The 12586-nt window shown below is 44.2% G+C and overlaps 1 protein-coding gene across 3 annotated transcripts in view; it reads left to right on the top strand.

Annotated features, from left to right (window-relative positions):
* The window catches only part of USP14 (ubiquitin specific peptidase 14), a 42222-nt gene continuing 29636 nt past the window's right edge, over nucleotides 1-12586 (top strand). For all 3 annotated transcript variants that reach the window (XM_058677148.1, XM_058677147.1, XM_058677146.1), the window contains exons 1-3: nucleotides 1-215; nucleotides 5658-5803; nucleotides 10365-10397. In XM_058677148.1, coding sequence (XP_058533131.1) covers nucleotides 200-215; nucleotides 5658-5803; nucleotides 10365-10397 — 195 coding nt within the window. In that variant the 5' untranslated portion in view covers nucleotides 1-199. The remainder of the gene's footprint in view (nucleotides 216-5657; nucleotides 5804-10364; nucleotides 10398-12586) is intronic.

The following is a 12586-nucleotide window of genomic DNA, read 5'->3' as shown; positions in this document are numbered from 1 at the left end:
AACTCCCTGGAGGTCTGCGTGCTGCTGCGTCATCGCCAGTGGCCGGTTTGAATGAGAGCTCTCGTCGCAGCTGAGCCGCCGTTGCCGCCGCCACCACCGCGCCTCCGTGTTGGCCTCCGTCACGGTTTGTTCGACCGCGCCTTTCGCTGCTCTCACCAGGCCCGGCTGTCAGGCAGCTTCGCCTTGCGTGCCCTCCGCCATGCCGCTGTACTCCGGTGAGCCTCTTCGCCTCGCGGTCGGACGCGAGGCCTCGGCGTAGGGCCTGGCCTGCGGAGGCGGGCGCGTGGCGTGGGTCAGGGTGCGGTGCGCGGGGTGTCCGCGGCGAGGAGATGACCCCCAGCCCCTTCGCGGGCCTTCTCCGTGGGCCTTCCGCGCGTGGTAGCTCCTTTCCCCGGGCCGGAGCGAACGTAGAGATGGGGCAGCATCTCCCGAGTCGTGACTCTGCAGAATAGTTTGTGTCACTGTGCTCGTTTGCTGGGAACGCTAAGGGTGTGTGTGCCCCGGGAGGACGGGGGCCGGGCTGCAGGTGCGGGGCGCCTCGTGGGGGCTGCCCTGCGGGGACCCGGGGTGCTAGGCTTCCCTGGCACCGGACTGCAGGTGCGGGGCGCCTCGTGGGGGCTGCCCTGTAGGGACCCGGGGTGCCAGGCTTCTCTGGCAGCGGGCTGCAGGTGCGGGGCGCCTCGTGGGGGCTGCCCTGTAGGGACCCGGGGTGCCAGGCTTCCCTGGCACCGGACTGCAGGTGCGGGGCGCCTCGTGGGGGCTGCCCTGCGGGGACCCGGGGTGCCAGGTTTCCCTGGCACCGGACTGCAGGTGCGGGGCGCCTCGTGGGGGCTGCCCTGTAGGGACCCGGGGTGCCAGGCTTCCCTGGCAGCGGGCTGCAGGTGCGGGGTGCCTCGTGGGGGCTGCCCTGTAGGGACCCGGGGTGCCAGGCTTCTCTGGCACCGGGCTGCAGGTGCAGGGCGCCTCGTGGGGAACCGGGTGTCAGGCTTCCCTCTGTCTCTCTCAGGATGGCCCTTTGGCCTTGTCTTACTCCTGGCTACCTGCCTTCGGCTTTTCGATTTTATCCCTGCGTACACACCGCTCTTTGCTTTTGTTGTTGTTGTTGTTGTTGACTGTTTCATTGGGTTTCTTTAGCAGAAGCTCATTTGTTAGCATTGGGAGTTGGAGTAGTATGGGTATCTTCGTGGGCGTCATGGCCTCTTGGTTGGCATTTGACAGGAATCGTTCGCTTGATGGTCACCCAGGATGTTGGCCGGGGGTCACCTTTTTACTTAGTTATTGGACCTTGCCTTTCGCAGCCTTGCTCAGAGTGGCGCCGGAAGCCTGTGGTTACTCCAGGGGGCCGTGGACTGCCCGCTGACCCTCACTCTGTCTCAGTTCCTTTCCTGACGATTCTGCGTTTTCCAGGGATGATAGGAATCGAGAGTACTGTTTAATCTCAGGGTAGATTCTTCACCACACTTGATCTTAGCCAAAAGGCCGAGAAGCGATAGAATTGTTGATGGGCCTAGAATCTTGAATATAAGAATGATTACTTAGCTGAGGATGTACATGAACACCCAAACACACTGGTAGGCTTGCACAGAAACAGCAAACCAACCCATCTTGGTTCCCTCAAGGCATCCCACCACTCACCAAAGCTCTGTTTAAAAATTGAGTTGTTTCATTATTAATTTTTTACTTGAAAGAGTGGAGGAAGAGGGAGAGCCTTCCATTCTTTGGTTCACTCTGCAGGTGACTGGGTCGGGTGAGGCAGCAGCCAGCAGCCAGGAGACAGGAATTCTCAGTGTCTCCCACACGGGTAGTGTGGACCCAGCTGTTTGAACCATCACTTGCTGCCTCACAAGGAGTGAGTGGGCAGAGAGCTAAGATCCAGAGCCAGCCTGGGGCCTACCTGCCTTCCGTTGTAATTAAATAGTTACCAGATCTTTTCCTCATCAGCAGACTGAAGAGACTGAAGTAGCTTTCTTTTTTTTTTTTTTTTTTTAAAGATTTTATTATTATTGGAAAGCCGGATATACAGAGAGGAGGAGAGACAGAGAGGAAGATCTTCCATCCGATGTTTCACTCCCAAAGTGAGCCGCAACGGGCCGGTGCGTGCCAATCCGATGCCGGGAACCAGGAACCTCCTCCGGGTCTCCCACGCAGGTGCAGGGTCCCAAAGCATTGGGCCGTCCTTGACTGCTTTCCCAGGCCACAAGCAGGGAGCTGGATGGGAAGTGGAGCTGCTGGGATTAGAACCGGCGCCCATATGGGATCCCAGGGCTTTCAAGGCGAGGACTTTAGCCGCTAGGCCACGCCGCTGGGCCCTGAAGTAGCTTTCTTTTAACATCTCCATGTTGAGAATTTGTATTTGGGAAGAAAAAAAAAAACTACGTTCACATGAACATTTTAAGTTTTAGTAAAAAATTAAATATCTGGGTGCTTTAGTGGTTAAGGATTAAGTACAATAAAATGGATACTTCTGTGTTGGGTGCACAGCTAGGGCTTGTAGTCTTCAAGGTAAATGTGAGATAGCTGATAGAATTCCTCTTGTAAGCAGAAAGTTTAAGCAGTTTGCTTTTTATGACTTAGCTAAATACTTTCTGCTGTATGGATTAGTCCTCTCATCTTGAGCAGAATCAGTTGTGCCCCATTTAAGTCCATTTTCCCTGCTGCGGCTAGAGTGACCCAATAGGTGAGACCAGTGTGGGCTTCCTAAACACCTTTCAGGGCTTGCATTCGGCTCGCAGTATAACGCTTGTATGTACAATGGTACTTCAGAAGTCTGTGGAAAAATGGAATTAGAAGAGAAGTTTATTGCAAGAAGTATTTTTTGAATGTTTTTGTGTAACTTTTTCTTGACATAGTTTGTTATGAACTTTCTAAAAATCTCGTGTGTAGATTTTAGAATTTTTTGGTATTAGAAATGTAAATGAAGAGAAATAGAAAATTTTTAAAAGTATATATTTTTGGACCCAGTGCGGTGGCCTAGCGGTTAAAGTCATCACCTTGAACATGCCAGGATCTCATATAGGTGCTGGTTCTAATCCTAGCAGTTCCGCTTCCCGTTTAGCTCCCTGTTTGTGGCCTGGGAAAGCAGTCGAGGATGGTCCAAAGCCTTGGGACACTGCAGTTGCCTGGGAAACCTGGAGAAGGTTCCTGGCTCCTGGCTTTGGATTGGCACAGCCCTGGCTGTTGTGGTCACTTGGGGAGTGAATCATCAGACAGAAGCTCTTCCTCTCTGTCTCTCCTCCTCTATATATCTAAGTTTGCAATAAAAATAAATAAATCTTTTAAGAAGAGATTTATTTTTAATTGAAAGTTAAATTTTACAGAAAGCAGAAGAGATAGCAAGGTTGTTCATTCTAATTTGTTCCCCACATGGCTGCAGTGGTTAAGGCCTAGCTGATATGGAGCTAGGAGCTTCTTCTGGGTCTCCCATCTAGGTGTCCAAAGGCTTTGGGCCATCCTCAACTGCTTTCCCAGGCCACAAGCAGGGAGCTGGATGGGAAGTGGAGCTGCCAGACACGAACTGGTGCCCATCTGGGATCCCAGCACTAGCAGATGGAGGATTAGCACACTATGTCACTGTTTGGCCTCAAGGATTTTACAGTTTTTTTTGTACCAAAACCTCCATTTTCCACAAACATTTTGAGGTCTCCTTTTGTGTTTTCATGTAACCTGTCTTCTTTGACTTGATCCTTAGCCAGCGACCTGTGTTCATGTACTACTGTCTGTCACTTTGGCAGTTGCTTTATCTCAGAACACACCAGCCGGCTCTGCACCATTGGATGTTTCTCTTTTTTTTTTTTTTCTAAAGTTTATTTATTTTTATTGCAAAGTCATGTAGAGAGAGGGTGGGAAGAGAGACAGAGAAATATCTTCAGTCCGATGATTCACTCCCCATGTGACCGCAACGGCTGGTGCTGTGCCGTTCCAAAGCCAAGAACCAGGCGCTCTTCCAGATCTCCCGCGCGGGTGCAGGGGCCCAAGGCTTTGGGCTGTCCTCCCAGGCCACAAGCAAGGAGCTGGATGGGAAGTGGGGCTGCTGGGATTAGAACCAAAGCCCATATGGGATCTTGGTGTGTTCATAGCGAGGACTTTAGCCACTAGGCCATGGCGCTAGGCCCAGATGTTTCTCTTTTTTCTCTCATCTTTCTTCTGCATTGTTCTCTAGTTTACTCGTTCCTTCAAGATTCAACTCTAGGTTGGTAGTGATAATTCAAAAGTTAATGCTTCTCCACTCTGGGGAATCTTTGACTACTTGTGAAGTGTTTATTCTTCTGTGTCCCGGTAGCCTGTAAAATACATACTTTGTTTTTCTAGCTTCTCTTCCCCATTTCTCTCTTGTTTAACTGCAAGTTTACCAGGCATCCCTGCTGCTGGGTACAGTGTCATTAAATGAATGCTGGCTCATTCATTGAACTGGTATAAAATTGGGATTTGGGGTCAGGGTCATTTTTTTTTTTCAAATTGGGACTTTAGAAGTTGGAAATAAGGCAACTAATTATTATTAAGATTCTTACTTTTAAAATGGTCTAACCTGGGTGCTCCAGTGGTGCGGTAGGTTAGCATGGCAGTACTTAGCAGATGGTCTGACTTTTTTCAGCAGAAACTATATTCTCTATTATTATTATTGTTGTTGTTGTCATTTAATAAATTCCAAAGTGAGTTGTGTTAGGAGGTTAACTGAAAATTTTTTTAAAAATTAGAAACCATGCAATCAAATTGCCATTTTAAAAGTGTACGGTTCGTGGTATTAGGTTTATTCACATGGTTGTGTGACCATCATTTCCATCAGCTTGCAGAACTTTTCATGCTCAGTGATGTACATTTATCTTTCAGGTCTTCATTTGAGGACTTCTGGTGTCAGACTGACTTTCTTGGTTCCCCAATATCATTTTTATAATTCAGAAACCTCTATTTCTTAACTTGTTTGGTGTTTTATTTTCCCAATAAATTTTTCTTATTTTTGACTATCTAATGCTTCCTTTCCACTCTTTTTACATATATTTATTTTTTCAAATGTTTTTGTTTGTATAAGGTGAATACTTCTTGTGTCTTTCATATTTACAGATTTTGGATTGTAGTGACCCAGCCTATCCTCTATCCTTCCTTTCTTCCTTCCTTTCTCGTTTTCTCCAATTTTTGCAGTGACATAACTTTCATTTTATATTCAAAAACTGAACTCTCTGCTAGGTAAAGAATTCAACAGTCCCTTTCCATCCTTCTCTCCTTTAAGCGATCTTTAGCTACATAGTGATAGTTGTGTACGTTGGTATTGAAGTAATTGAGTGTGCTCATCATATTTTGCAGAGGTTGCACAGGATTCCAGAAGACTCAGATTTTTATTAACTGTTTTTGTGACATGGTAACTCTCACCTGTTTATCAAAGAAGTTTGATTAAACCAGTAAAATTTTATACAAGACATATCATGCAGGTCACTTTTGTTGATGTTGTAGATATGGAAACCTTAAGGAATCAGTTTGACTCAAGAACTAATTAAATAGGTGATCCTCTCAGAATCTTTAAAATGGGAAGTCTTTATTATAATATTATGTTAATTTCTTATAATATTATTATAATAAATATAATTAACATATTTAATATATGATTATATTATTATGTTATGATATAATGTTATAAATTTTTAAAAATGTGATTTTGTTTGCAGTTACCGTAAAATGGGGAAAGGAGAAATTTGAAGGTGTGGAATTGAATACTGATGAACCTCCAATGGTGTTTAAGGCTCAGCTTTTTGCCCTGACTGGAGTCCAGCCAGCCAGACAGAAAGTTATGGTGAAAGGAGGAACGTTGAAGGTAAAATTAGGCCATACTTTCATTAAATACTGTTATTTGTATAGTTAGTAAAAATATTTTATACCAGAAATTGTGTTTATGTAGCATTTGAAGTATTTTCTAGATGCTGAGAATGTATTTTTGAATAGTCTAGAGTTAAAATGTCAGTAGACATCTCAAAACACTTTTTTTTTTCTTTTTTTAAAGATTTATTTTATTTTTATTGGAAAGTCAGATATACAGAGAGGAGGAGAGACAGAGAGGAAAATCTTCCATCCACTGGTGCATTCCCCAAGTGGCCACAACGGCTAGAGCTGAGCCAATATGAAGCCAGGAGCCAGGAGCTTCTTCTAGGTCCTCTATGCAGGTGCAAGGTTCCAAAGCTTTGTGACATCCTTGACTGCTTTCCCAGGCCACAAGCAGGGAACTGGATGGGAAGTAGAGTAGCCTAGACATGAACCAGCACCCATCTGCGGTCCTGGCACACTCAGGACTAGGACTTAGCCACCTAGCCATTGTGCCAGGCCCTCAAAACCTATGAGGAAGGCATCATTTAAAATTTTATTTTAAAAAGTCTAAAAATTGAAAGACGTAGAGACACAGAGACAGACAGATCCTTTGCTGGCTTAATCCCTAAGTGTGTATATCTAACGGAGCTGGGCCAGGCTGAAACTGGGAAGCTGAACCTCGTTTTGGGTCCCCCCCATATGGGTGTCCGTTACCAAAAAAGCCTTCACCTGCTACCTTTCAAGGTATACACCAACAGGAAGATGGAATGAGAAGTAGAGCCAACATCAAAGCCAGCACTCTGGCACGTGATGTGGATGTCTTAACCACTATGTCCTATGTGAATATCTTTGGGGATCCAGGAATGGACTGTTTTACAATAATCTGCATTTTTTTCCTCCAATTAGGATGCATTAGGCTAATATAAAATCTGTTTTTATTTCCTTCACAATTTCCTAGAGAGGCAGTCAGGCAAATCTTCCATCCACTGATCTGATCCCCAGATGGCTGCGTTGGCCAGCACTGGGCCAAGCCAAAGGCAGGGGCCTCATCTGGATCTCCCATGTGGGTGTCAGAGGTCCAGGTATCCACCTTCCACTGCTTTTTCCAGACAGTTGGCGGGGAACTGGATTGGAAGTAAAGCAGTTAGGGCAAACCAGTGCCCATGTGCTGCTGTGCTACAATGCCAGCTCTTATTTCTTAAAAATATGGAACTATGTGGGTAAATCATCATCTTCTTCCTTTTTTTTTTTTTTTTTAATAAAAGCGAAACAACAAAGAAGCAAAAACTCAGACTGACTTGTGGCACAGTAAGTTAAACTGCTGCCTGGGACATTGGCATCCCATATGGGCACTGGTTCAAGTCCTGGCTACTCAACTTCTGATATAACTTCCTGCTAATGTGCCTGGGAAAGCCGCAGAAGAGTTCTTTGGCCTTTGCCACCACATGGGAGACCTGAATTGGGTTCCAGGTTCCTTGCTATGTTCTAGCCAAGCCACCGCCCCAGCCGTTGCAGCTACCAGGGGAGCAAGCTAGCCGATGAAATACCTCTGTGTTTCCCCCTCGATGAGATTAAACAAAATAAGTAAAAAATCTTTTAAACTGCAGAGTGTAAATTTACATGTGCATTTCAATCTTGAAATTCAAAGCAGTTTGATAACTTTTCCAAAGCCATGGTTCTGGAATTCTGGAAAGCTTAATCTTTTTCTTTTGGTGTTTCTTGCAACAAGCTACCCATTAAGCATGAGCCCCATTCTCTTCCAGGTGGTTACTTTCTAACATAACTAGAGATGGGGGAAAATTGTTTTGCTTAAAAAAGAGGGAAGGGAATTTTTCCTTCAGTTTCAAATGATCATACTGACTGTAGTTAAGTGTTTCAGCTTAGCATCATTGAGACAGGCCACAGATATTTTGTGTATTACTATTTGTAATGTGCAGGTCCAAGTTAAAAATACTTTCTTCAAGGGATAGATATGAAACGCTAGAGAGCTGTGGTTAAGGTTAGATAAGGATTGACTAACCTTGTCTGCTGTACAGTGAAACACATATTTGTGAAAAAATTGTGCTGCATATTGAAGTCTGAGTCTTTGGCCATTAGTGAACTTTATCATTAGATTCTGCTGAACCATACATTAGGGGCCTAACTATGGAGAATTTAAAAAAAAAATTCTAATTGAATTGTATATGACTGCAACTGTCATTTTTTCTAATTGTCAGCTATAGGTTGCTCATGTTTTTAACAATAGATTTTTTTTTTGTTTTTAGTTTATTTGAAGGAGTTACATAGAGATAGATCTTTTTTTTTTCTAAAGATTTATTTTATTACAAAGTCAGATATACACAGAGGAGGAGAGACAGAGAGGAAGGTCTTCCGTCCGATGATTCACTCCCCAAGTGAGCCGCAACGGGCCGGTGCGCGCTGATCCGAAGCCGGGATCAGGAACCTCTTCCGGGTCTCCCACGTGGGTGCGGGGTCCCAATGCATTGGGCCGTCCTCAACTGCTTTCCCAGGCCACAAGCAGGGAGCTGGATGGGAAGTGGAGCTGCCGGGTTAGAACTGGTGCCCAAATGGGATCCCGGGGCGTTCAAGGCGAGGACTTTAGCCACTAGGCCACACCACCGGGCCCGAGATAGATCTTTCATCTGCTAGTTCACTCTGCAGGTAATTGCAGTGGCCAGAGCTTTACCAGACTGAAAAGCCAGGAGCTTAATCAGGGTCACCCATGTGGGTGGAAGGACGTGGCCATTTTCCACTGCTTTCCCAGGCTATTAGCAGGGACCCAGATTGGCAGAAGAGCAGCACATCAAAATGTTGATGGCCATTTTAAAAAATTTGTTCATCTATTCAAAAAGCGGCCTGAGAGGAGAGAGAGGCATCTTCTTCCTCTGATTTACTTGCCAAGTTCCTGAAACAGCTGGGACTGAGCCACACTGAACTCGGGCCCGGAACTGGGCCAAGCTGTTGAGCCATCATCTGCTCCCTTAACAGGCACATTGACAGTAAGCTATATCAGAAGTAGAGTAGCTGGGATTTGATCTGGCACTCAGGTACTTGTATATCAATATCCCAAGCAATGACTTAACCCGTTGTCCCACAGCACTACCCCTGTATTATCCGTACTTTATAAATGAGGAAATTTGTTGTCAGAGGTTTGAGTGACATATAGTGAGGCCCCAAAAGAGCACGGAACTTAAGCGTCAGGCAGATTTTTAAGCCCCATTCCCAGCTTTATGTGGCCTTTTATGGGAAAGTCATCTGAGGGAAAACTTATATTTACATTCCTTATGACTAGCAGTAGTATCAGTCCCAAGATTAGCTAGTCCCTAAAATAAGAAGGCTTTTAGGAAGTTATGTTCTACTTTAAAGCAAGGTGTCTGAAGAGATAACTGATACACCAAGGAAATGATATTGAGCAGCAGTACATTCTGTGAAAAGAAAGGAGTCCTGGGGCGAGCGTGGCCTAGGGGGCTAAAGTCCTCGCCTTGAATGCCCCGGGATCCCATATGGGCGCCAGTTCTAATCCCAGCAGCTCCACTTCCCATCCAGCTTCCTGCTTGTGGCCTGGGAAAGCAGTCGAGGACAGCCCAAACCCTTGGGACCCTGCACCGTGTGGGAGACCGGCCGTTGCGCTCACGTGGGGAGTGAAACATGAGATGGAAGATCTTCCTGTCTGTCTCTCCTCCTCTCTGTATATCTGACTTTGTAATAAAATAAATACATCTTAAAAAAAAAAAAAAAGAAGAAAGGAGTCCTGTGGATCTTTGTCCTGTGAGAGGGAAGGCTTAGCTACTGTAGTGCAGTTAGCTGCCATCTGATCAGGACATTAAAGGTGTTTTTGTTTTATTGAACATTGAAGTGAAAGTATTCAGTAATTGCTTTGGTATACTGGACTTGACAAAAATTTTTGCATATGCAGATATTAGAGTTTGCCTTGGGTGAGCTGGTTTACTCTCCCGGTATAATTTTTTTTTTTTAAAGATTTATTTTATTTTTATTACAAAGTCAGATATACTGAGAGGAGGAGAGATACAGAGGAAGTGGAGCTGCCAGGATTAGAACCAGCGGCCATGTGGGATCAAGGCGAGGACCTTAGCCACTAGGCCACGCTGCCGAGCACTCTCCTGGTATAATTTATAATAGTACTTGGATTCTCAGGAGTTTCCTTTGGGGTTGTAAGTGAGGTAGTCATTCTAATTAAGTAGACCTTATTTCACAAGTGACTTCTTAAAATTAGAATATAAGCTAGTTATGAATTGGCTATGCTAGTTCCAAACATACAGAACATTAGTATATGTCGTTTGTCATTAAGTGTTTTTAGTACTTGCTAAAGGTAATTTTAATAAAGTATATTGTAGTGCTTGATGCTACCAGATTTACTGTGTTCAATTGTGTTGTTTTCAGCAGTTTAAGCAATTGTTAGTCTTCTTGATTTTAGATCTACATGTACTAAAAAGACCCTTTTGATTATAGTAATTTGAAATTAATTCATACAGAATATCTCTTCTGATACATAGCTTAATTATTAGATTTTGTTGAATTTTTTAAAATGTATTATTTCTTTGTCTTTGAAACAGGATGATGATTGGGGAAATATCAAAATAAAAAATGTAAGTATTAATGACAATTTTAAAGCAGTAACCTACTAACTGTACCAAAACAAATGGGGTTTTGTTTGAGATTACGTTGAATCTGTAGCTTGGGTTGGGGAGAATGAGCATCATGACAATAATGAATACTAAAGCCCTGAGTATGATGTACTACTGCATTGATTGAACTGTTGGTTCTCTTAGCAGGATTGCACTTTGCAGTATAGTTTTTTTGTGTTAGATTAAATTTTTTTGGTAAGGCTTATGGCTAGAGTATAAAATGCAGCTGGGACTTTTGGAAGGCAGCTGTGTTCAGCACTACACCACCAGTGCACCCCAGCAGGTGGTGCTTTTGTCTAAGCCAGAAGCTTCGCCTGCATCTCCCATGTGGGTGCCGGGCCCAAGGACTTGGCCATCTTCTATTGCTGTTCTCAGGTGTGTTCCCAAGCATTGGGGAGCTGGGTGGCAAGTGTAACAGCTAGGACACAAACTACTTATGGAATGATTGTATAGTAGGTATAAGCTTAACTCGCAGCACTGGCTCCTGGAATAAGATTCTTTTGTAATGGCTAAATACTACTTGTCATTTATTTTATAAAAAGTCTAAGTGAAAATGAAAGGTTATGGTATTTCAGTACCTACAGGAATCCTCTTTTTAAAAAATATTTGTTGACTCTTTGAAAGGCAGAATTATGAGAAAGAAGGAGCAACAGCTATATTCCATTAGCTTATTCACTGCCCAAATGGTCACAGCAGCTGGGGCTAGGCCAGATCAAAGCCAGAATCGTGGTACTCTGTCCATTTGGTTCTCTCAAATGGGTGTCAGGGACCTAAGTACTTGGGGTATCCTTCCTTTCCCAGGCATGTTAGGCATCTGGACTGGAAGTGAAACAGTTGGGACACAACCATTGCTCATATGGCATGGGATACTGGCATTGCTAGTGGTGGTCTCACCTCATATACCAATACTGGCCCTGGAGGAATTCTTAAGACTGTTTATTATGCACATTTCCCAACTACAATCATTTGAATTTTCTTTATCTTCTCTTTGTATCTTTTTTATTTCCGTGTTTTTAAATTTTGAAAGATGTATTTATTGGAGCTATTACATGGTATACCAGGCTAAACCTCTGAGTTCCAGCTGTTGTGTTTCTTATCCAGCTCCCTGCTTGTCCGCCTGGGAAAATAATGGAGAAAGGCCCAAGGCCTTGGGCCCCAGTTGTGGGAGACCCAGAGGAGGCTCCTGTTTCATGGCTTTGGATCATCACAGTGCCTGCTGATGTGGCCATTTGGGGAGTGAACCAGCGCATAGAGGATCTCTGAATCTTTGTCTGTCCTTCCCTCTCTGTAATTCTATCTTTTTGATAAACATAAATCCATCTTTTTAAAAAATGTATTTATTTGGAAGAATGACAGGAAGAAAAACAGATCTTCCATCCTCTGGTTCACTCCCTAAATGGGTTGGAGCTGGGTAAAGTTGAAGCCAGGAGTCAGAAACTTCATCTGGGTTTCCCATGTGGGAGACAGAGATTCAGTACAGTTGGGCATCATCCACTTCCAGGGGGCATTAGCAGAGAGCTGGATTGGAAGTGTAGTAATTGGGACATGAACCAGCACTGCAGTTTGGGATATGAGTGTTCCAGGAAATGACCTACCCTCCTTTTTAAAGTTTTTTTTTTTAATTATTTGAAAGACAAGGTGACAGAAGCCACGTGTTCTAAATTTCCACTTCTGACCTTCTCTTTGTCTTGTGTGTTCATTTTCCCATTAAAATACTATGAGAGGGAGGTCAGTGTTGTGCTGCTGTAGGTTAAACTTACTCGTGTGATGCCAGTGTCTCATAAGCACAGTTAAAAACCCTAACACTTCCACTTCTGATCCAACTCCCTGCCAGTGTGCCTGGGAAGGCAATGGGAGATGACCTAGATACTTGGGCCTTTGCATCTGTGTGGGATATTCCAACGAAATTCCTGGCTCCTGACTTAGGCCTGGTGCAATTCTGGCTGTTGGGGCCATTTGGAGGAATGAACCTGCTACTGGAAGCTGCTTCTCTCTCTGTCTCCCTGAGTATGTGTGTAACTGTCTTTCAAGTAAAATAAAGATGAAAAAAAAAGGACAATAAGAAAGTAAGATAATATTTATACAGTATTGAATATCCAAGTATTAATGTATGTGATGATGGGATTGGGTATTTTTTGAACTAATTTTTC

The sequence above is a fragment of the Ochotona princeps genome, chromosome 18 (genome assembly GCF_030435755.1).
Source record: "Ochotona princeps isolate mOchPri1 chromosome 18, mOchPri1.hap1, whole genome shotgun sequence".
In the NCBI taxonomy this organism is placed as follows: domain Eukaryota; kingdom Metazoa; phylum Chordata; class Mammalia; order Lagomorpha; family Ochotonidae; genus Ochotona; species Ochotona princeps.
This window is presented reverse-complemented; position numbering and strand designations above follow the sequence as displayed.